Source organism: Myodes glareolus, chromosome X, assembly GCF_982192425.1.
Source record: "Myodes glareolus chromosome X, mMyoGla1.1, whole genome shotgun sequence".
Classification (NCBI taxonomy): Eukaryota; Metazoa; Chordata; class Mammalia; order Rodentia; family Cricetidae; genus Myodes; species Myodes glareolus.
Window position 1 is genome coordinate 28,007,828 of NC_142053.1, and position 24,518 is coordinate 28,032,345.

At 46.5% G+C, this 24,518-nt stretch overlaps 1 protein-coding gene across 2 annotated transcripts in view; it reads left to right on the plus strand.

Annotated features, from left to right (window-relative positions):
* The first annotated feature begins 12,040 nt into the window (after positions 1–12,040).
* Positions 12,041–24,518, plus strand: part of Lonrf3 (LON peptidase N-terminal domain and ring finger 3) — a 38,840-nt gene continuing 26,362 nt past the window's right edge. The window contains exons 1-4 of one of the 2 annotated variants that reach the window (XM_048450391.3): positions 12,041–13,045; positions 15,688–15,806; positions 18,800–18,922; positions 23,214–23,369. In XM_048450391.3, the coding sequence (XP_048306348.1) occupies positions 12,208–13,045; positions 15,688–15,806; positions 18,800–18,922; positions 23,214–23,369 (1,236 nt within the window). In that variant the 5' untranslated portion in view covers positions 12,041–12,207. The remainder of the gene's footprint in view (positions 13,046–15,687; positions 15,807–18,799; positions 18,923–23,213; positions 23,370–24,518) is intronic. The other variant, XM_048450392.3, reaches the window with a different exon arrangement.

A 24,518-nucleotide genomic window follows, 5' to 3' on the forward strand; every position in this document is an offset into this window, starting at 1 on the left:
GGTCCCTGGTGAACACTGGGAGTGGGATATGGGGAGTCCTAGAGGTGGGTAGACAGGCTGAGAAGAGGAGAGTTATGCCTGGCAAGCTGATAAGGAACTTGGGTGACACAAATGGTGGGGAACCAAGAGGAAATGTGTGGGTAACCTACTTAGGTTCACATTATGAGTGGTGACTACAAGGCCCCCAGTAACAAGATGAGTCCCAAAGAAAGGGAGATGGGTGGGGAAGATGTGAGTATATTCCTGGCAAGCATCAAAGGACTTGGGAAACCTGAAAGGAGGAGAGTGAGGACAGGGTTCAGGTAATCTACTTGAGTCCACAACGCATACGGTAGCTATAGTTGAAAATAGTTGATTATTTTGTATCTATTTATTTTTTTACTTACTTTGAGACATGTCGTCATATACCTCAGGCCAGACTGAGAGTCACAATCCTGCTTCACTCGTGTCTGGAGAATTCTTGATTTGTATCATTCTTTTTTACTTTACCTGATTGTTTTCATGTAGGAAGGTAGACCAAACCCCTTTTACTCTCTCTTGGCAAGAAGTAGGAGTTTCCCTTAATTTTTAAATTGAAGAAGTTGAGATCAAAGGCAGTCAACTGCTTATAGAAAACTTACACAAGTTGCTGGCAAACTCAGGAAAGTAGTGGAAAATTGCCCCTTTGTAGTTTGAAATTGAAACAAGGGCCTTCTTTTTAAGGGGATGTAAGTTATTACGTTTGTTTGCAAGTGAGCTTGTGCAAGCACACATATGTATGTGCGGGTACTTACATGTCACTGCACAGATGCAGAAGACAGCTGACAGCTGACTGAAGTCAGTTCTTTCCTCTCACTGTGTGGGGTTCTAGGGATTGAAGCTCAGGTCATCAGGCTTGGTGGCAAGTACCTTCACTGGCTAAGCCATCTCTCTGACCCACAAGTTATTTCTTGCCTGTCTAGCATCTTCTACGGGAAATGGACTTCAGAAAGGTAAGTAGTCTGGATTCCACTAAGTAAATATTCGACTTGAGAGTCTCTGAATGGTTCTGATCTGTTCTCTTGTCATCTCAATCTGCTCACTGATGTGGCAGGGCCTTATTCCTGAGGGTAAAGAAGCAAGTGGCACCATCTGACAACCAAACAGGCCTCAGAGTCTGTTTGGGAGAAAACTGCACATGAGACCGTCCCTGACTGGAATGACTCAAGCATATTTGTCTGCAAGATCATGAGTCACTCGGCGGTGCAGCTAAGGGAATCAGAAGGGATCATGGCATGTAGTCTTCTCTCAGGAAGGGCTTCTCAGTGGGGGAAAGCATGTGGGACTTTGAAAGAAAAGCAGTGTTCCATGAGGGAGGAAGTAAGGCAGGCCACCATCTCCGCATGCCCACAGGAAGACCCGCACAGGTCCTCGAAGGGTCTTTGGTTGTAGGAGAAGGATGAAGGTGTTGTCCTGGATAAAAGGCAGAGAATTTTGTGGGAGTTGTGTAGTGATAAATAAAAAAGAGTGAAGAATGGGGAACCTTCTTAACCTGCCACCCAACTGAAGCCTCCTGGGGACCTTGCTTTTTCTAAGAAAACAAACTTCTTTCCAGGTCAGCGAAAGCTTGATTGTCCACTTGAAGCTGTGGGGCAGACATTTCAGACACTAGCAATCCAGTCATGCAGTGAGCATGTGTTGAGCACTTACTGTATGCCTGGAGTTTTGCTGTGGACAGAGAAGGCACTGTTGCCTAAGACTTACATCTTGCCCTTCTTCCCAATCTCCATGATGTGAACTAATGGATATGATACCAGATCTCCTTAGGAAAGGGCATCCTTTCCCATCCCTCTCCCTCTACCACTCACAGAAATGGCCAAATACAGACCTTCAGCTGTGGAGGAGGCAGAGGGAGACTCCAGGGTATACCACCTGAAGGATTTTTTCATATATAGCCAGGAAAGACAGAATGTATCCCTGGAAAAAAATCAATTAAAGCCTCCCCTTTATATCCTGCCTGAAAACAAACAATGTTCGGGAGACTCCTTTTCTGCGTGTGCCCACTCCTCCACGCTATGTTGAATTAAGAAAGAAGTGCTTAGGTTAGTGTTTAGCTTTTCTGGAAAAGCACAACCCTTTGAGAGGTCGTGCCCAAGATTTCATCTAGGTTTTATCACCTGTGGCACCTGCCATGGTATTCTGCACGGGATGAGTATTCGAAAATGTTCCTTGGATAAATCTGGGGCTTTGGAAACCCCATCACCCTGAGCAGTGTTTCTCTTCCACCTACACTGTGCATACAGGCCTTCCCATGCCGCTTCTTTCATTTCTTTAGATGCCTTCAGGGGCATCAAATGAGATCGCTGCCCTTGTGGCTAGTTATGCATGCCTGGGATGCTGACAAAATGAGGTTGTTATACTTGATATGTGACCCTGCCTCCACTTTGCACATGTGGCAGGAAGCCCCTTGGCCTTTCACTGACTTCCTATTTACCGTGCTGCCGAGAGAGGGTACTGTTGGTGTTCCTCAAAAAGAAACACCTACACAGGGTGCCTCCTCCATAGAATGGGAGTAAGGCACCCAGGGTTCTCAAACTCAGCCTATCCTGCTGCTCCTGCAAACCTTGGGAGGGAAGCAGGGCCTAAAAAATGCTGGCCTCTTACAACAAAACCCAACCTTGACTCTCATATTTCAAGGACCTTCACCGCCATAGGCTCTGTGACCGATACAACTCCAGTGCTGGGATTGTAGTTGCATTTGGCTGTTCTGTTCTTTCTGTTGAGTGCGGACTGCTCCCCTAGCAGCTTGCGGCCCCCTGTGCCTTGTATCACCCAAATCTCCTTCTCATTCCCAGCCTTTCGTAGGTGTGAAACAATAATGCTACCATCATCTCCCTCTGCATGGGCAGTGCCTTGCCATTCACTCAGACGATGCTCCATCATCTTGATGCCTCAGGGTAGGCACATTAGGTGGATGTTCTGGAAGCTGTAGCTTCACCTCCTTGTTCATTTTTCTTCTCTCAGTGAATGTTCCATCCTTGCCAAAATAAAATCTTCTTAATACAAGTGTCCCAGATAGAAACATACCTATGGATCTTGGGTTGACAGTTTGGGTTTGATAACACCGTGCTCAGCAATTCCAGGACAGGGACATATTCCCAAGTGAACAAATAGTAGAGTTTTGGAGAAAAGTCCTCTTAACTCCAAGGGCATTGGATCAGAAAACCCATTTGCTGGGCAAACTGATAGGTGAGTATTTACTTAGTTTGAAAGCACATTTATTTTTAAGAGGTAGTCATAAAGTTATTGAATTTGAGTGCATTTTTTTTGTCTATTCTCCCTTGGTTTTCAGATAGGAATTTATAAGACAAATGTGGCTAACTGTGTCTCACAGCTATTTGCAAGTAACACTGAGTTCTTTAATATAAAATTCTCATTATCACTTCTTGACCTTTTGGCTACAATCAAGTGATCTTTTGTGTCGGCGTCTATTTATTGTACATGATGATGGATTTCATAAAGACCTTTTCGTACATCAAGTACTTTGACTATATTCTCCTCTCCCCCTCTTCTTTCCCCCTCCCTCCTATTATTCCTAGTCATTTCCCATAGGCACTCTCATTTCTGTTATACATGAGTGATACTAAAATCCAGAATATACAAATTGGTGAAAATATGTTTGTCTGTGTCCAATTGCACACACTACAATTATTTCTAGTTGTATCCATCTTCCTGTAGATGGCATAATTCTTCTCTTTCTGGCCTTTTCCAGCTTTTTTTATCTGAGCCTCCCTGGGATGGAAAGCTTCCCTTGTAGGCTTCTTACTCACTTAACACTCAGGCAGATGGAAGGGTAAAGATCTGAAGGTTAAGGATTCGAAGCCATAGTGCATTGATGATCAATTGAAAACCGATAAATGAATTCTGAAATGACTTACAATTGCACAGTAGCCACTAGGGAAGCAGGGCTTGGGGACCACAAAGGGATTTATTAATGCAGATATGGAAACTTGTCTCCCAGCTTCATTTATCTCATGAATGAGTGAGATGTCAGTGTGGAATGCCAGAGTCCATACGACAGAAGGACCTTGTACATGCTACTTAGCTGTTCTCAAATCCCACTGCCTAGCTCAAAGGAAACTGTACTAATGCCTAAGTCTCTAACTGGCAAAGTGTTGACCAAGGTTGTCCATTCAGTCCCCATCTCTGCTCTCAAATACTGTGCTTCTTTCTTTTCTCAGCTATATTCTAGTCTCTCCTCTGTGGCCAAAGAGATCTTTCTAGAGGAAATATATATATATTTCTCTAATCCTTTGGCCAGCTGTCTGCTATTTCCAAGATAAAGATTCCAACTCTTATAGTTGAGTGTAGTAGCTCATGTAGGCTCTTGGGGGATTGCCAAGAGTTGGAGGGTCAGCCTGAGCTACTGTTATGTTTGAAAGAAAAAGAAAATATAGCAATCCCTTTCTCTGGTCTAAAAAACTTTCCATGAGTGCTGCACTTTCCAGGGTCTCCCACACGATTCTTTTCTTAAGACTGCAGTCGGAGCAAACTGAAAGTTCTTTCCCAAGGCAGTCTCTTTCACCTCTAGCCTTTGTGCTAGTTTTTTGCTGTACCTAGAACACTCAGTCCTTCCAGCTTGCCCTTCCTTTCTCTTTGCTATTGAATTGTGCAGAATTCTGTGCCCTTATTATCTTCCCAGGAGGTCCTCCCCCAATCTGAATTGCTTTCCCTCCCTGTTTCCTCCCCTTTGTGCTTGTCTTCCTAGCGCTCATCAGCCTGATTGAAACTGCCCTTTCTCTGGTTTAGTTCTCCCACTCGGCTCTGAGGGACTGCATCTCACTAGTGATTATGTTCTCAGCAGGGCCTGTTGAATGAATGATACATGTTTAAGTGTTTTTTTTTTTTGACACTGCAACCGGCTATACTAGTATTAAGTATTGCATAATACTACCATGTTCAACTTGGTTATTTAACATTGTTGGATAAAGCTTTTTGATAGTAACTAATACCACATTTCAGTTATGTCATTCTCATTCTTTCTTCAAGCTGATACTAAAGAAGGCCTTCCAGTTACTGAACGTTTAAAGTGGGCCAGACTGAAGTAACATTTGATGTGATGGTGCCATTTACTCCTCATATCAGTCTTATAAACTAGGTTCTCTTATACATATCATCCTAATTTTTCAGATGAAAAGAAGACAACAAAACAAAAAAAGCTAAGCCCACAAATGTAGGCTCAAAAACATTGAGAATCTTACCCAGGGTCTCATAGCTAGATTTTTATTGTTGTTTTTGAGACAAGATCTGCCCTGTAGGCCAGACTGGTTTTGAACTGGCATTGGTCCTTGTACCCAGTCTCCTGGATTCTGATTGCAAAGGCACCCCACAATGTCTAGCATGCCTAGCTTCATAGCCAGATTTTTGAAGTAGAAATTACAAGTTCAAAATACTAATTCTGACAAACTTCTCAAATAAGAAAACTGATAACAGAGTGAAAAGGTAATTCACAAGATGAGAAAACCATTCGTCAGTTGTGCGTTTTCTGGGTTACTGACAAGCGGCAGAACTACCAGTACTCAGCAATTTGAAACAAGTCCAACATAATGTTAAAAATGAATACAGAAACTTGGCTAGCTATTTCTGTAAAGAAGATATACAAGTGTCCAAAAGGCGTATGGAAATACGTTGAACATCATTGATCATCACAAAATGCTAATTCAAACTACAATGAGATAACACTTCATACCCACTAGGGTGGCTTCTATTTTTAAAATGTGTTGGCAAGGAAGTGGGGAAGTTAGAACCTTGTGCATCGTTAGCGAAATGTAAAATGGTTCAGTTGTGAAAAACTGTATGGGGATTCCGTCAAAAATAGGAGTACCCAGCATATGAGCCAGCATATTTCACTTCTAGGTATATAGTCCTGAGAGGTAATCACAGGATCACCAATGGATATGTGTTTACCTCAGTTCACAGATGTTCGATATACAATTGCTCCAAGGCAATGCAGTCTAAGTATTCATTAATGGAGGAATAGATAAATGTGTAGATAGTCAGTGAGATATTCATCCTTTTAATGTTAGGACATTCTGTCATATACCATGATATGTGTAAAACCAAAAGCACAGTGCTAAACTGAAATAATTCAGCCATAAAAACAGAAAATCATATGCTTCCTCTTCTTTGAGCTACTATCATAGTGCACTAGACAGACTGATAGCAGAATGGCGGTGCCAGCAGCGAGGGGATGGGGGATAGGGCGCTCGCATTGAATGGGCTGTGCAGTCCTTTTTACAGTGGGAAAGAAAAAGCTCTAACTGTTGATAGTGGTCATATTTTCTCAACAGCGTGACTACACTTAATGCCACTGATCTATACCCTTCCAAATGGTTAAAGTATAAAACTTCAAATGTTGATTTGAGTACAAGTGGAAAAGCTAATTCTAATTAATGCATTCTCACCAGTTTTCAGTCTTGTCGCTGTCTGAAAATACACTCCTGATTAATCTTTTAACTTGTATTTTATTTCCTCCATCCTAAGGCCAGAATGCTCCCTGTCAGGGCCTCTAGAGCTTTCACATTGGTCACTGTTCCCCTGAGTCCTAAGGTGGGACCCAGACATACATGTCTAGTTCATTCTCCTCCTGGGAAGAAGTTGCTTTCTCTGAAGGCAGCATATACACATTTTACTCACAAGCACGGGCAGATGGCTTGGATCCCTTCTGTTCCCAGGAATGATATCAGGACTAGTTACTGTGTGCCCTTTCCATCACTGGGAGATAATCCTGTCAGTGACTTTGGACATTATGACTAATAGGTGAAGAACAGACATAAAGAGAAGAGAAAAGCGGCTTGGGCTGAGTCACACCATGGAGTTAAAACGGCATGCTCCCAGCAACAAACATCACCCTGGCTTTCCTATGTGGCTGCCAGCTCCACAACCTTGCTCGATTTTTGTACTTTGGATAACAGATTGACTGGCTTTGGAACCAGGTTTGAATTGTGTTGTTGATAAAGGAAACAAACCTTCCTCAGTTTGGTATTTTATGGTCTTGCTTTGTTTCCTGCTTGGCAGGAGGCCTCATCATTGAAAATCTCTAGATGTTCAATTTGCCCTCCACTCAAATGTAAAAAAGAACTCTCGAGATCCCTGGGGTCCTTTGGGGATACTGAGGATGAAGGAGGGAAAGAAGGACCTGTCTCATCTGTAAACAGAGACTGCTCTTTTGTTCCTGGCCTCCCAGACCCGAATAAACACACAGAAACTATGGCTTAGGTGTATTCCTAGCTAGCTCTTACATCTTGAATTAACCCATTTCTATTAATCTGTGTATCACCATGAGGCTGTGGCCTACCAGTCAGGTTCCAGTGTCTTTCTCTTTGGTCAGCTACATGGCGTCTGCCTGACTCTGCCTTCTTTATCTCAGCATTCAGTTTAGTTTTCCTGTTTAGCTCTACTCTGCCCTGCCATATGCCAAAGCAGCCTCTTTATTAACCAAAGGTTATAAAACATTTTCCCAGAAACAGAGGGAAATCCTATATCACTCATCTTTTCCACAGGTGAACATTAGACCACTTGGAGCATCACAGTCTCGTGAAGACCTTCTAAAACCACAAATGCTTGGGCTAGGAGTGCAGCGCAGTGGTACACCACCTGTTGAACATGTGTAGGGCCCTGGGATCAATCCTCAGTGCCACAAAAAGATATCCTAGGGCTTGGCCAGCTCAACTTGGAATTTTCCCCTTCCCTCCCAGGGAACAAAGCTCCAATACCAAGGGAGACCCCTTGAGTTGAGAAGCAGCTGTTCAAAGCAGCTGTCACCTCGCCGAAAGGCACCTTCTTTGTCAGATAGGAAGTACCGCAGTCTGTATGTAATCTTTGAGCGGTCCCATAAGCACACTGTTCCTGCAGTCTGGGTATTTTTCACATGCTACCTGTTGTCTTCACATCATTGCTTCAAATCTTTGCTTCTCGTATCCTCAGGGATCTCCAAGAGAGTAGGTGGTGTGTTCATCATAGCTTATTATTATTGTACCAAATGTCAGCTTTGTTAACACACAGCGCATGTTCAGTGCACATTAATTGAACTGATGGAAGTCTTGTAGATGGGAAATCTGACATAATTTATTACTTATTTGGACAGATGCTCTGTGTCCTTTGGAAGCAAAATGATCACATGGGAAAATACTCATGGAGACAGAAGCCCCTGGCTTCCGATCCTGTGTCCTAAACTCCCATTCTGACTTGTAATAAGTCACTAGCTTTCTCTGGCATTGAATTTCCTTATATGTGAAGCCAGCGCTGATATGTAGGCTTCATCTTAGTGCTGAACTTGGGCTATTCTGCAGAGCAATGGGAAGTCTTTCTCTCGTGTGAAGGTGTGACTGTCTTTAAAAAGTGCGAACCAGAATTCCAGGTTCTGACATGAGAAACTCGGGCAGAGAGCAAAGTATGTGCTTTGGTCAAGGGTCTATGCCTTGTGTGTGTGGAGAGGAGAATGTTGCTCACTTCTCATTCATGTCCTTGGCTTTGACTGGACTCTTCCATCCCAGGAATGTCAAACATTCACTATCTACATGCCTGTTCTGTTCTTTTTATGAATGAGCTGTTGCATTCCAGCTGGATTTCTGCTTACTCCTCTGGATGTTTCTAGTCTGGACTAAAACGTTCGTTTTTGTTTTTGATAAAGCTGTTCAAGTGATGTGCTCTGAGGAGGACAAGAGCAATGCAAGTTACCAGCCTTTCTTTTTCTTTTTCTTTCCTTCCGAGAGCATCTCGTTTACTCAGAAAGTCAGCACACAGACATGGGGGGGGGGGGGGGGGAAATGTGCTACTGTCGGTAAGGAAACACGTGGGAGCTAAGAGTTGCTTACAAAAATCTCCAATGCCTAGAATGGGATGTGTTACATAGGTGATACTCAATATAAATATCTGAAAGTGAATGAAAATGTCCATAACTCTCCAACTTTTTGTTTTAAAGAGACACCTTTAATGGCATTGTATCTTAAACTCGTGAAATGAATGAGGTAGATATGATACTGTCTTGATTGAGGAAAGCTGGGGTCCAGTCCTGTGTACTCTCTCCTCTAGGATCCAGAAGGTTCCTCCAAGCCTAACTGGAAAACTTTTCTTGTATCCAGTAGAAATGAGAAGAGGTTCAATTCTTGTTCTCTCCCCCAGTTCATTCTGGCCATGGACAATCTTAACAAAATACATAGAATATTATCTTTCAGTGGGGACATGGGTATCTGAAAAGAAAATACTGCAAATTCCCTTCTCCCACCCTCACTCCAGGGGTCCCCCCAAGTTATTACTAAGAACATGGAAGAGGCTACTTTCAGTAGGAAACTTCTGCCTTGATCCACAAATGTATGAGACTAGTGTTTGCTTAACTTAAATAAAAGAAGGAAAGAAAACTACTTGCTAATTTTCCCAGCACTCAGTAGAATGCTTTTTGGATATAGTCTACTACAGTGGATTACAGTGGATTATAGCTCTTCTGTGGAGTCTAGTGTGGGCAGTGACCAACTAGGTGCAGCTGCCCTTTGCCCCAGTGCACCCTGCATTGCCCTGACAATCAGAAATATTCCAAACGCAATTCATGGTCAGCATCGTGTACATGCAGTTGTCCAGAAGACCTTCGTGGAGAGCACATCCTTCTCCATTTGTAGGACTGTGACCCTCTGCCCAGTATGTCTGACATCCTTCTTTCCCCATCACCAACAGATCAAGGAGAGATAAAGTCAAGGAGCTTACTTGACAGAGTGGTCTGAGATTCAAGGCACACCCCCGTCTCTATCTTTGGAAAACAATCTGCAGTAATGTTTTAGAAAGGTCGGAAGGATAATGCTTTTAAATTAAGAGGTTTCATTGTTACTGGTGTCATGGCCCTTTCATATGAATCTCTTTGTGCCCTACAGATTGTCCTTCATTATAGGAGGACACTTATACGTGTAACTTCGTTATATGCCAGAAGTGGTAGGCATAGAATAGTTCTGGGAGTTCCATTTGGCAGTAAACTAAGGGGTTTCGCTCCATTCAGGAGTGCCCCAGTTCAGACAACAAGCCACCAGAAGCAGCAACTTCTTCCCTACTGACTTGGCTCCACCTCCTCCATCTCCTGGTCCGTCTCCTGATGGGCTCCCTGTCTTCGAAATCTAGCTCAGGCTGGACTCTCATAGAGGACAGCATTTGCTGCCGCTGGATCGTCTCCAGTTCCAAGCATCCCCTCTGCCACCTGCCATGGCATATGGAATAGTTATTGGGGATTCAGTAGTTAACACTTGAAATCCGGTTTTAGGATCATGAACACTCAAGGTTAGGGCTGGGGAAAACCTTAGTACAGGGTCTGCTTGACAGCCAATCATGACAAAGCTAAGACTAGATGAAGTTTTCCCATGCTGATCCTGCCTTCCTGGTTGGATGCCGAGCCCACTTTCATTTCTTGCTTCCTTTTAGTCTATAAACTGCCTTCCTTCTCTGCCCTGCACCTACTGTCCTCTCTGCCCAGAGAGAGGGGTTCTGGAGAGTGCTGCCCAGTATCTGTACTTATTCTCGGGCGGGGGGTGGGGGTGGGGGTGGTGTTTGTTAGTTTATGGCTGGATTAAGAACTTTAGTGCTGGAGAGGGTCTGACATCCCATTTCTGACAAGAGATTTCATCTCAGCTAAAAAAAAAGCCATCCCAGACAGTTGTTTGTTTAGAAGCGAAAATAACTGGTTTAGATGGTGTTACCCAAAGTCCCCCAGCTAAATGGTCACAGCAGGAGCCGACTTGGTGGCACTTCTCTGGGACTCTTTGATCACTGTCCAAGGACCTCTAGGCACTGGCGGAGGGGAGGCCATTGGAGAGGAAGCCTGGACTCTGCCTCCCTTTTTGGAGCAGCACAGCTGTCCCTGAAGTGTGATATTCCTCTCTGCATGGAAACCTGTCTGTTCATTTTGTGCATGGCTCTTGTCTGAAATGCAGGGGCTGGCAGTAAACCTCTGGGTGCTGTGTAACCAATCTGGCATTTTTTAAAAGTTTGCCTGGTCGAGATCCCACCCCCATCCGCCCAAGTCAGGCACTACTACTAGTGTCCAACCTAGCCCAATGGTGCAACCCCTATGTTGAGGCTCCTACCTCTGACACAAGTAGGGAAACTGGAGGCTGTTCAGTAGCTGGGCTGTGCCTGAATTCTCTGATTTTCTTCTGGATTTGCTCTGCTTTGGGGCCCTTTATTCTGCCTGGTACTCTCTCACGCCCCCGGGTGTCCGCCGAACTCAATAAGCTCAGTTTGTGCCTATCTGATGTCTGGGTCCTGGGGTTTGCGAAGCACCAGCTGGGTGCCCACTGCTCGCTCCAGCACTGGTTCTGGAGTTAGGAGAGAAGATGAGGAGGGCCGGAGGGGCGCCTCCCCAGGGTCTGAGTCAGCAATCCTGGTCTTCGTGCTCCCACTGCTGCCCAGCACGGTCTGCCCAACTTTTTTTTACCACTGAACCCGTTGGTTGGAATTCGCAGCCTATGTGGGAAACGGAGAGCTCTCCCGAAACTGCTCTAAGTCTCTTTGAGGAGATTCCCCCAGGAAATTCAGGAACTTAGGGCTGTTCTAGGGAACAAGGGGTGAGGGTTTCTTGGGTGCCCCCCAGCTACCCATTGCGTTTGCATAAGGCAGCCATTGCCCCCTGGAGGGGAGCCTGGCATTCCAGCAGATCCTGTGCCTGGAGCCTATTGGGACTGGCCTCTCCGGGGCAGGGGACTCTAGCAAGCGGCTGGCAGAGAGGACCTGTTTGCTGACTACTTTGGAGGTGAGATGGGATAGAGTTTAGAGATGGAAAAACGTGAAAGAAGAGGTTGCATTCTTCTCCCTGGTCCAGAAAAGATCCAGGTCGCGAGTGGGAAATAAAGAGTAAACACAAACAACCTCAAAAAAGAAGCCAAGAAACACGAAGCCAAAAGAAGCAAGCACAACGCTGTTACAAAACTGTCTGGTTTTGTAACAATTTCCCCGCTGCCGGCCAATGAGCAGCGTGGGGGTGGAGTCACGTGGTGACGTTTTATATAACACTTTGCTGAGACAAGACAGTTATTAGGCGGCGCGGGGCAGCCGGCATGGAGCTCCGGGAGGCGAGGCAGAGCCGGGCGCACTGCGATCCCGCGTTCACGCAGCGCAGCTCGCTTCCGTCCGCCGCTCCTTCCTGCTAGTTTCCTGTTCCTAGACGCCTCTCCTCCACCCACCGACCGGCAACCTCCGCAGGTCCCTCTCTCTATGGATTCTTTTCAGACTGCACAGATGTTGAGCTTGCCCGCCGAGCTCGGCAGCAACAACTTAGAACTGGCGGAGCTGGCGGAGCCGGAAGAGCGGGCGGCATCTGTGGCCCGAGGAGACTCCGTGGCCCACCCAGAGGCGTCTCCCGAGGGCTCTGAACCTCCCCCGACGCAAGAGCTGGAGCAAACACCGCCACCGGGGACCTCGACGCCGGCAGAGTGCAAAGTCCTGCTCACACAGGCGGACGCCTTGGCATCCGGAGGGCGCCTTCGGGAAGCCCTCGAGGTATACAGGCAGCTCTTCGAGAGGCAGCAGCTAGTGGCCGAGCAGCTGGAGCAGCTGGTGCGCTGCCTGGCTCAGAGCGTCCCGCAAAAGGAGTCGGTGGCGCCGGCTCCCTCGGATCAGAGCGCCAGGTCGAGCTGCTGCGCGGCGGCCGTGAAAAAGGCAGGGGAGGCTGCGGCCGTGGTCCCCGAGGTATGGGATGGCTTTAAGTGCCGGAAATGTCACGGATTTCTCTCGGACCCCGTGTCTTTGTGGTGCGGCCACACCTTTTGTAAACTGTGCTTGGAACGTGGGCGGGCCGCCGATCGGCGGTGCGCGCTCTGTGGGGCCAAGCTCTCGGCTCTTATGATGGCCGGTGGGAGAGCACGCGGGATGCGGCGGGCTGGACAGCAGGCGCCCCTGCAACTGCGAGTCAACGTGGTGCTCAGCGGCCTTCTGGGCAAGTTGTTCCCGGGCCCGGCACGGGCGTCGCAACTCCGGCACGAGGGCAATCGGCTATACCGCGAGCGCCAGGTGGAGGCGGCTCTGCTCAAATACAACGAGGCAGTTCGGCTGGGTGAGTTCTCCGCGCCGCCACCGGGCCACGAGGGCTTGGTCACGACACGAGGGGGCGGGAGAATGAACCCGGCTGCGAGATGGGGGGGGATGGACCAGGGCAGAGTTGGGCGCGCGCGGGAGAGGTGGGGGGAGGGAGGGAATGGCCCGTGGCCCACGAGGAGGAGGAGGGGCCTTTCTAGGAGTTTGTCTTCCCTACTTTAGCTTTCTTTGGTCTCTCTGGTGCTCTTTTTTTATAGTTGTTGTTCATTTCCGTATCTCCTGTTTGCTTTTGTGCTTCTATGCCTCCCGGCCCCAGTTTCTATATGTTTCGTCCCATTCCTCTCTTTTTGCGCGTTTCTTCTCATCTTTGTCACTATTTTCTGCCTTGCTCCGTGTCACCGTCCCTATTTCTCTATTTTTCCTGGACACTTCAGCGCTCCCTCTTACACCTGCCGGTACCTTCCCTGCCAGGAGAGGAACTTGGCACTGTTTCTCAAACTCCCGCGCGGTCCTCCCGGCTTTTGCCAGCCAGAGGTGGCCCGCCTGCGCCCGAGTCCGCGGCTCCCGTCTCTGGGAGTTGTCCCTTCCGGGGCCGCGGCTCCCCGTGGGGTGGGTCCGGCCTGGAATTAGGTCAGGAGAGCACTGGTTGCATAAGGACCTCAAGCCGCCCGGGCCGGCGGCCCCTCCTCCGCGCGGGCGGGCGGGCGGGCTGGCGGGCAGGCGGGGATTGTGTAACGCTGAGGTAACCGAAGTGGGCCACGCTTGCCTCGGAAACCATCCCGCGAGCGTGTGCGGGGGGCAGAAGGGGGGGCTCGCTCCCCGCTGCCCTGTGACTCATTGTCACCGCTTCCTATCACACGATCCTTGGCTGAAATAGATGCACTTGCCCCACCCCCTCTACCCGCCGCAGTCAGACAGCCTGTGCCCTGACATCGAACTCTTTGACCCCTCTAACCCAACGGGAGGCAGGACTAGGCAACTTCTTGGAATTCCCAAGGAAACAAGGGACTGTCTACAAAGGGGGCATGCCTCTGTTTATCTTCTCCAAAAATTCCCTGTAGAGGAAGGGTAGGCTTTGTAACTTCAAGGGCAACCGGGGCAGCCCCACATCTCTCCTGGAGTGGAGCATGGGAGTTTTCCCAGGGACTTGTTTGCTCCACCAGCCTCCTCCTACTCAGACCCAGGAAGTGGCCTTGGAACCACAAGCTGGTGCCAGCACCTCTGCAGGCAGGCTGGGTGCGGTGTCCAGAGAAGCATACTGGGGAGGAAGTAGTGGGGCTAAGCAGACAGGGCTGTGGGATCCTAGGGACCCCTAGACCATCTCTGATAGGTGGGGGAGGGATGGGATGGAGTCTCCCCACATGTTGAATCCCGCTCAAGCTAGCAACAGGTAATGTTGGCGGAAGCAACACCAGGGCTTACCAGACCCCGTGATTGAAGGACACAGACCTACTCACAAAACACATCCTGTGTGTGTCTGTACAAAACAGGCTGCGAGCTGCCCATGTTCAGAAAAGTGGCAGAGAAGACTGCAAACTCTATGCTAAAGTGAAAAGCAAATAATTAGCACCCAGGTCATCGCTGAGAATACTCCCGAGGGAGGGATGGGTAGAGGTAGATGTCAAAGCCCAGGACTTGAGGAAGAATGCAGCAACATGAATGAGACAGGCTCTGGCCACTTATGAATGGAATTCCAAGGGTGGCTCTGTTTCTTTCATTCATTTCGCAAAGGCTGGCCAGGAAAGTCCCTTCTTAGGGTTCTCTTCTGTCACCACCAACATTTTTCCTGAGAGCATCTTTCCTACACCTTTGTTAATCTCTTCAGAGCAGTCGGGGCAAAAAATGGTATTAGCACCGTCAGCCTGCTAAGAGGAAAAGGGACCTCTTCAACCGACAGTGTGGAATGTATCCTGGAAATGGCTAGTGTTTTATTATTTGAAATGTTGGGCCCACACTCAGAAAAAGGAACTTACCGTCACCCAGGCCTCAAAAGATTAACCAGCCGAGTGACTTCTAGCCCTATCGTGTCATCTCCTTGGCCTTGTTTTTCCTGTCTAAAGAATGGGTGGGTTGAAGACCTGTCCAGTCTTGAGTTCTAGTGACTTGGTGATGGTGAGGGTGAGACTCCTAAAAGCCTTGTCAAGGTGTCTTTTCATTTGGCCATCGATGCGAGGATGGACCTGGTAAATGCATATCTGTTTCCTCCAGGAAAGCTTCATATGCCCTGGCCATATGGTGGTTAATGCCACAGGTAATCCCCGTCTAGAATACTAACATCGACTTGTCTTGTTAGAGGTCTGGCTGCCTCGCTCTCTTCCCTGGCTTCATTCTCATTTGATACTGGCTCACTCAGAAGCCAGATTGCCGGACACTAGCAGCCTGCATCGTTCATCTGGCAGAAGAGTACCAGGGTTTCCTTTAGGTAAAAGTTTTTAATGTATCATGGACACCACACCACGTAGCGCCAGCTTGAGAAAGGAGGGCAACATTACTCCTCTGCGTGGAGAAGCTAGGCTGTAAAAGTCAGGCCAATATTAGGACTGGAAATGACATTTAAACCTTTGGGTCCAGTGGAAAGCCTTAGGATCCATCCTCATACAGGACTTATCATTTGCTTATGCTGGGGGCCATTAATGAGGGCTTTTTTTCTCATTTCGGCAGCTCCAAATGACCATTTGCTTTATAGCAATCGGTCTCAAATTTATTTCACCTTGGAGTCTCATGAGGATGCACTGCATGATGCAGAAATAGCATGTAAACTTCGGCCAATGGGTTTTAAGGTGAGTGTGGGACGGGAGGGATGGGAAAGGGGCTATCTGCAGCCAGGGATGGGCAAGAAGGCTGGCCCTCTGGACCAGGAGGTACTAGAGCTTGAGCAGTACAGGGCATCCATTGGTAAAGGGAAGTCTAAGTCTGCAAGGAATCTTAAGAAGTCCACCTTCAGTTGGTGATGTTAAGGATAGCCTTGTCTTCTTCTTTTTTTTTTTTACAGTATGGAATCAGTAGCCACACAGCCTAACTTCGTGTCTCAGCTCTGCAACTTTTCTTAGCTGTATAGTCTTGGGAATATCACTTAATTTCTCTGTGCCTAATGTCCTCATTTATAACATGCTTATATTCAAGGCAACTACTAAATGGGGTTGTCATGGGGATTATACAAGATCATGTAGAGAAGATGCTCAGAACGATGCATGTAACATTGTATAAGTGTTTGCTATCACCGCCACCATCGTCATCACTCATAATTTTCTAGGGAAAATAGGGAGAGGAATCTGAGGAAGATTTTGTAGCCCTGGTCCTTAAGAATGTCTCCTGATAACCAGGCTTCATGGGAGCTTAAACGGCTTTCTTTAAAAAGATCATCAAATTCACACAATAGTTGTGCCATTTTGAAACATTAATAGTCATTTGACATGTCACCATGTATACCCCCCAAAAATCTAGGGCACAAAGGGGAGGTGAGAAGAAAGACAAGGTAGACTTTAAGACGTACCTGAATCCAAAGTACTACTTTCTGCATCTTTGCCTGGCCTCAGAACCAACCTCTTCCACATGTCTGTATTTTGTTTAGAAGATTAGAACTGGGTCTGGGGCTCAATGTTTGCACAGTGTGACCGTGGGGAAATGACCGCACTCTCTGACACTCAAGTGTTCTCATTTGCTATATGATGCTAGTGCTATCGGCCATGATTGTTTCACAGGTATGTGTAAGGATCAAAGGTGAGAATAGCAAATTCTGCAAGCTGCAAACTTTGCAGGATATTGGTTTAAGGACCTCTGTATGCAGCCTGAGGGTGGAAAAAGCAGTGTCTCCAAGACCAGGGCCACTGTGCCTATCTGAAGGTCACAGGAACAGGTGTCTTCTGAATCCAGAATGTTTCTCTGACCTTGGATTAGACACCACCTTCAATAGTCTCCAGACAGCCTCCCAGTGGGTCTAATTAAACATACTCTCTGCAGCAATTTACATGCAAAATCACACTGAATAGGATAAATACTACAAAATCATTTACATCAGTTTAGTTCAGATGTTGCTGCCTAATGAGTTTTGTTGTTGAACCTATGAAAATATGGGATCATCGAAAGTTTTACAGACCTAGGAACTTCAGAGAAGGCCTTGTAAAGGTGGGCGTGGTGGCATGCACCTATAATCCAAGCAAGATCAGGAGTTTGAGGCTAGCCTGGAGTATGACACGAGTCTGTAATATTAGAGTGAATCTCACTGGTCTTTCACGAGAGAGTTTTCATGGCTGGTAATGGATCATTGTGTTTTCTTTCCCAAGGAACACATTTACAGTTTAATACAAGTCAACAGCGCCTTAAGTTGCCATGGGGACTGACTGTCTAACATGAAAGCCAGGGAGCTGCCTTGGGGTAAGGGGGGCTTCTCCTGCAGCCTTTTCTACTGGAAAACTAAATCTAGATACCACGATGGGAAGAGGCCTGAGAAACATGTTCTAGACATAATGAGAAAAGGTATTTCTACAGTGAAGGAAGAACTGGTATAAGTATTTGGCAGGGGTTTTGTTTCCCCACAACTGGGAGGAAGAGGAAAGGGAAAGTTCAGAGAACTCTATTGTCTTGGGGCTTGAAAGGGTCGAATGCTCTGATTTTTGTATTTCCCACTCTTTCTGGGTGAAATGCCCTAAGTCCAGTAGACAGCCCAATTTCATCCATCCATCCAGGGCTCAGTGTCATTCAGTGCATCTTGCCGGCAGTACAACTGTCAGGGTAAGCTGGCCACCCTGAGAAAGTGGGCTGTGTGAGTTGCTTCTGGGTTGGTTACTAGTCACCCAGAGGTCTCTGTAGGTTCCCAGCACTGAAGCTGCTCTGCAATGACCTGGTAGCCATTCTCCAAAAGGTCACTTTTGGCAGGAGCAAGAAAGGAGTGTGGCAGCCAAGATTAGGATCCAGATAGAGGTCCCCAAGAGGTTTGTAGCTGTGGCCACTGCTCAAGAAAGTAGATTATAGCCAGGCCCTGACACCATACAGCCACACGTTAGAAGGCAGAGGGATGCCTGACAAGGGACATTCATATTAGGCACTAAGAGGAGGCAACCCCTTTACTCTGTTTTTTTTTTCCTTGCTTGCCCTTCTCAGGATTGCTGCTCAGGTCCTTATACAGAATTTAGTCTGGAGCACTTTGGTTTAAATCCTGAGGCCATGAAACATCCTTATATCTATAAAGTGTGCAGCAACAGAGGAAAAGACAGCTATGTTTCTAGAAACAAAAGCATTGGCTCAGTGACTGGTCTTCTGGAAGGTGGTCTGTCTTTGAGAGGAAAGAGCACTCTGGAAGTTCTCAGGCCTCTGTAAAAGTGATGGGCTCACGTGAGCCACCACTGCCTTACAGACCAGTTCAGATAGAGGCACGTCATCTCTGGATGAACATCGAAAACTGAGCTATTATAGTCTGTGGTTAAATGGAGGCTCTGACATGTTTGTGATGCTCAGGTGTGGGAGATGAGAGGAGGTAGTAAGCCTAGGAGCTAAGAATCTTGGCTTTGTATATAGTCAGTCTCAGGTTTAAACTTGAACTCTACAGCTTTCTAACTGTTGTACTTTGGTTAAGTGATTTCTCTGGATCCCCCTTTCGTTGCCTTTAAAATGGGATTCAGAATAGTTTGCCATTGTTCCTGGTATGAAAATCAAAGTCTTTTGACAACACTCCACCCGATAGGGGCTACTCGGTAAGCACTCAGCAATCGCTGTTGACAGTAGCTACATTAAGATGGTAATGAAGATGAGATTGACGGCTAACGTTTTCTTCCAGGCACACTTCAGAAAAGCACAAGCTTTAGCCACCCTAGGCAAAGTGGAGGAAGCACTCAGAGAATTTCTCTACTGTGTATCCCTTGATGGAAAGAACAAGAAAGCCAGAGCTGAAGCTCAGAGGGTGAGTTGAATAACTCAGGGTCAGCTGCCTAGTGGACCCCCACCACTTTGTCTTCCTAGGGAGAAGGATGAAGATGTGACCCTCCTCAGTATCTGTGATCCTGAGTGGGTAGTTCTCTGGGTTTAAGGGTCGTGAGAGAGATGCCAACTGATTGCCCAGAAGCACTGCCATTCTGGTATGTACTATCAAATTGGCAGGTCCTACTGTTTTTGTAGGAGCCAGTGTTGATTGCTTAGCCTTGGAGTCAGTGGGATATAAACCACACTGAACCAAGTAATCTAGCCTGGGGGTAAAGGGTCACTGAGGATAGTCTGCTTGTCGAAGAGAGATCAGGAGTCAGGGGGTGGGGACTGCTTGCAGCTGTATGACTTTGCTTTGCCTGAATCCCACGTTTCACCAGTCACACATGCAGGCCAGCTCCCGGGAAAGGACACTGATGATCTCCACATTGCTTGCCACATACAGAACTCAAAACGTCACTTATTCTGTGAGAAAACTCAACCCAGTATCTCAGAAATGCAAGTCAGAGTCCATTATGAAACAATCCGATTAGTCCTTCCAATTCTTGGGCCCAGGAGATTGTGGCTGTAAAACAAATACCATGAGAAATACCAAGAACTTGGCTGAAGGGTCAAGCATCCTCATTTGATGGACTTTGTCATTTATCCTAATATATTCTTCTGGTGTCTGGAAGTGAGATGCTGACATTCAGTGATTGTATTTGGTTTCCTGTCCCCATACACCATTCAACACCAGACCACAAGCACTCCTATCCGTGTATAATGGTTTGACAGAGAAATGGAAGAAGAAAGTGAGCAAGAGACAGAACTGGTTTCTGAAGACTCTAGAACAGAATGTTTAGCAAAACTGATAAAGTTTGCAGAGACTAGACTCTGGATTTTCTGACTCTGGCATAGAATTCCCTGTCTAGAAAAAAAAATGACCTGGTTTGTGTATGTAGACGAGGTTTAATTGAAAGGGGCATGGCTCAGGAAGAATTATTCAGCAATCTATGGGACTTTCCTTAAACTTAAGTGTAGCCCATTCATGGTATAACATGACCTGAGCATTGCCTATGTGGCAGCCACTTGGTTGGTACTCTCTGTAAAAGGTTCCATTTAGTCCCCATAGCCTCACTGTTATTTCTCACCATGTTATAGATGAGACAAATGGGTGAGGACTCTAAGGCTCAGTGACTTTCTTTTGTTCATTCCTTGGGTGGCCCAAGAGGTTCTGGTATCATCAGTTGTACTAACTTCTCTCTTCAGTTTGCTTTTAAGGATGGCCTGTTGTCATTTCTATACATGCCCGACGAAAGACAAGGCATTGTGGGAAACTCTAGAGACACAAGAAGGCCTAAGTTCCTCGTGGAACTTGTAATGTTTTGTTGGTGAATATGACTGCCAGACAATATAAGTGAATGTGTGCTTAAATTAAGTGTTATAAAATTCTGAAATTAATGTACGAATTTGGAGGCAATTTTCTGCTGAGTATCATGGCGCTCCAACAGCCATTTAAACACAGTGAGCGGCTTCAACTGTGTGTGTTCACTGGATTATTCCAGTTTTAGGGCTAAACATTTGCAAATGGTCCAGATGCACCAGACATCAATAAGCCTCCTTAGAACCCACAGTCCTGTGCTTTATTTTAAACTACAGATTCTTAACCCAGTCGGGTCTTTGGCTGAAATGATACCGGAATTGACTTTCATTCATGTGGAACGATTATTCTCACTGAAAGCTGACGCTAACTTGTGTTTTCCAGAACCATTGAGAAGCTCTGTTCGGAGATCTTAGGTAGTAATGCTAACAAGGGCATGGTAGTATTATTCCCACCTTGTTTCTTTTGATTCTGACTCCTGGTCTCCTTTTTCTCATGCTACCTTCTTGTCTTTTCAACTTTGTACCTGGGGCCTATATGGCCCCCTTCAGGGAGACTGTCTCAGAAGTGGATATACCCTTTTGGGTCCCTGAGTAGGATTTCTGTGAGCTAACATTGATTTCTAGGGATGAGTTAGCTCTGAGAGATTACATTTATGACCCTGGGTATTGTGTGCCTTTCCACCATTGTCAGCTTATGCCTGGAAAGTAGGGGTTTTAACAGTGGAGGGAAACAGAAACATCTCTCTGAAGATCTGAGGCACCTGAGTGCTAAATTTCATCCTTGGATGTATAAGCACCTTCCTCGTTTCCATGAGGGTGATGTGGGTTTATTAGGCATATTATCTCTGGCTGGAGAGAAAGACTTATTTCGTGACAGACTTCCAGTGCTGAATGAGAGGATGCAGCCTAAGGTTCAGTACCGTGGTCTGTAGAGAGTGGGAAAGGGCGGGTGGGATCAGAGAGATGTGAGCATTGAGGCGAGGCAGCTCTCAAGCTCAACTTTAAAGGCTGAGGAGGGAGGGCTTCTGTGCAGGGAAAGCGCTGATGCAGAAAGGAGCATCAGGAAGAAACTGCGAAGGACAGGCAAAAGAACAAACCAAACTTGGTGTTTAGTGTTCTTTCAAGTTCTCTTGGCAAATTAATGCTCCTGACTATGTAGACTGAACTACAGTGTCAGGCATTCTCTAGTGAGTCTCCAAACATGGCAGGGTCAACTGGGTGATAAACATTGGAGTGCATTTGAGAAGCCCATTGACATGCCCCCCCCTCTGTCTCTCACGCGCACACACTCCTGCACGCATGCATGCACACACACTCATGCACAGGTAGATAGTTAGATGCATACATACTTACATACAGTCCATGACCCCTGATTGGCACAGGGGAAAACTGAAACAAGAATGTGAACAACTAATGGTGCAGCCTGCACTCAAATGCATACCTTTGTCTCCTAGACCCTTTCCTTCTACTCCCTTCTCCCTCATCGGTGTATCGGTATATCCGTATATCCAATGGGAGGCGAACCTTCCTGCCCCTAGGTACTTGAATGTAACCTGACACTTTATACAGAAATGACCAGGAAAAGGAAGAGGCTGAAAAGAGAGAGGAAGTCTGAGCTCTGCTTTCCTAACATTTAATTCCTCAGGTCCCCAGCTCTGAAGGGATTTAAAAAATCCAGGTGTGAAGATAGGGGAATCGAAACAGATAGACGGAGAAAAACAGCAACAAGGAACCCAGTATAGATCTGTGGACTTCTCTGCCCACGAAGCTGCTGCGGGCTTGACTCTGTATTCTTCAGCTAAGGTGTTCTAGTTTGCTTTGCTATTGCTGTGGTAAACTTCATGACCCAAAGGAGCCCAGGAAAGAGAGGGTTTGCTTTCTTTACACATCCTGGGTTACAGTCTGTCACTGAGGAAAGTCAGGGCAGGAACTCACGACAGGAACTCAGAGGCAGGAACTCATGCAGAAGCTGTGGAGGAATATGCTTCCTGGCTTGTGTCTCCGGGTCACATTCAGCTACCTTTCTCATGCATACTGGGAGCACCTGCCCAGGGGTGGCACTCCCCACAGTGTGCTTGTCCTCCTACATTAACCATTAAACAAGAAAAAAAACCACACAAACTTGCCTACAGGCCAATGTGATGTAGGCATTTTCTCAATTTAATCATCCTCTTCCCGGGATGATCTAGTTTTTATCAACTTAACAAAAAAAACAAAACAAAACAACAACAACAACAAAAAACCCCCACTAATCAGTACAGGCATCTCTTCTGACTTAACTCCTCTGTTTCCTTTGGTTCAGATAGATTTTCAAGCTCCATTGCAGGTATTTCTGCAAGATGGTGGCACCATAGAGGTGGCTCTTAACCTTGGTTAAGTAACAAAGGCATCTGTCTTGCCTTCTCTGGGTCATATTTCAGACCTTGGGAGACTGGAGCTGGACCCAGGAACCAACATTTTCATAAGTTCCTAGGTGACTCTTTTGAAAAAAATATGTGTATTTTACTTTTTAATATGTGTATGTGTTTGAATCTGTGTGTGGGTATTTGCACATGAGTCCTGATGCCTCTGGGTGTCAGAGGTGTCAGCCATCCCTGGAGCTGGACTTACAGGTGATCGTGAGCCACCTTACATATGTGCTGGGAATTGGACTCGGATCTTCATGCAAAAACAGTATGTGCTCTTAATAACTAAGTGATTTTTCTATCCCTGTCCCCCGCTCCTAGATGATTCTGATGTGTGTTGATGCAACGACCTCTCCTTAGTGTGTCTAGGGACACCGCTCCAAGGCTTCCTCAATGGAGTTTTGCCTTGCAAGCTGTGCTCTCTGGTCCCCCATCCCTCCCCCTTCACCTTAGTCTAGCACCTGTAGAAACTTGAGTAGTGAAGTCTTCTGTTTTATGTCACAGCTTCTCTTTAGTTTCTTTTCACCATCAGTCCCGGGGGAGTCTCAGGAACATTCTCCCGATATCCTGAAGCTGTTGGCACCTCACCCTAGATTAAAGGAACACGTAGAGTCAATGGCTACTGAAGGCACCAGCCATAATCTACCAAAGTTGTCACAGGTAAAACTCAACTCACCCAGCTCGCTCATGATGCTTCGTTTGGCTCTTTTGTGGGCACACGAGAGTGAGCCCTACCTCTCTTACTTTGGTTCCTGAGGGAAAAAGAAAGATGGAGTTGATAATGGCTGTGTCCTTTGCTTAAAGCTACAACTGGGAATTTCAGGCATGATCCAAAAGTTTATTTATTGGCTAATTTATTCATAGTCTTGGTCAGATCTGGAAATAGAAAGATTTGATAGAAGTATAAAGAGATTGGCCCACTTCCCTTGGAACCCTGTAATTGGGGTGTGCTTATTGGTTTCAGCTTTGGGGGCACATTCAAGCTGATGGCCTTTGAGTACCAGTGAGAGCTTTGTGCAAGAGTGACTCCATTTGGGGAGCAAATGGAGGGAATTTCTTGTTCTTGCACTATGCCTTCCACATAAGTAGGCTTCTCATGCACATATCTAGCAAAGTAGAGGTGCGAGAGTTGACTTGAGAGTGAAGACAAGTATTTGTGGTTTTCTTTGAAAACAAGGGAACAAAACGCAGAGGGATGGGGCGTCAGGAGCTGGCCTTTCTAGCACAGGGTAAGTGGGCAGAAGTTGGGGCTCAAAAGGATCAGATTTTAAGCAAGGTTTAACATTGAATTGCTGGGCACCTTTGGGGAGCAGTTTCTTCTCCATTTGTGCCTGAAGTTCCTCACTTGTATATAAGCCCTGGATGCTCACGTCTTCCCAGTTTTTGTCCCTGCTCTAGAGAAGGAATAAAATGCAAGACGGCTGGTTTTTCTTGGTAAAGGCAGAATTTAGAATATCTCCTGAAATCAGAGAGTCCCCAGTGGTCATTAGTACATGACTAAGACAGCTAACACTAGGACCCAGGGTCTGCAGTGGGGAATTCTACTTGTCACTCAGTCTTAAATGAAGGAAACAGAGCTTCTGGCTTTCCAATGTGAGCAGACTGGGGAGCAGCAAGTGTATTTCCACCCAAATGTTGTTTTTCAAGGCCTTGGATTCTTATGTGGACAGTGCTCTGGGCTCATGGAAAGTCAAGACTGTAGTGTTATTTAATTTAGCACTTGAGAACCCCTGAACATCCAGGGATGTGGGATGAGAAAAGCCACTCCTCTCCTTTCCTCTCCACTTCTTTGTTTCTTCCCGCCTGTGT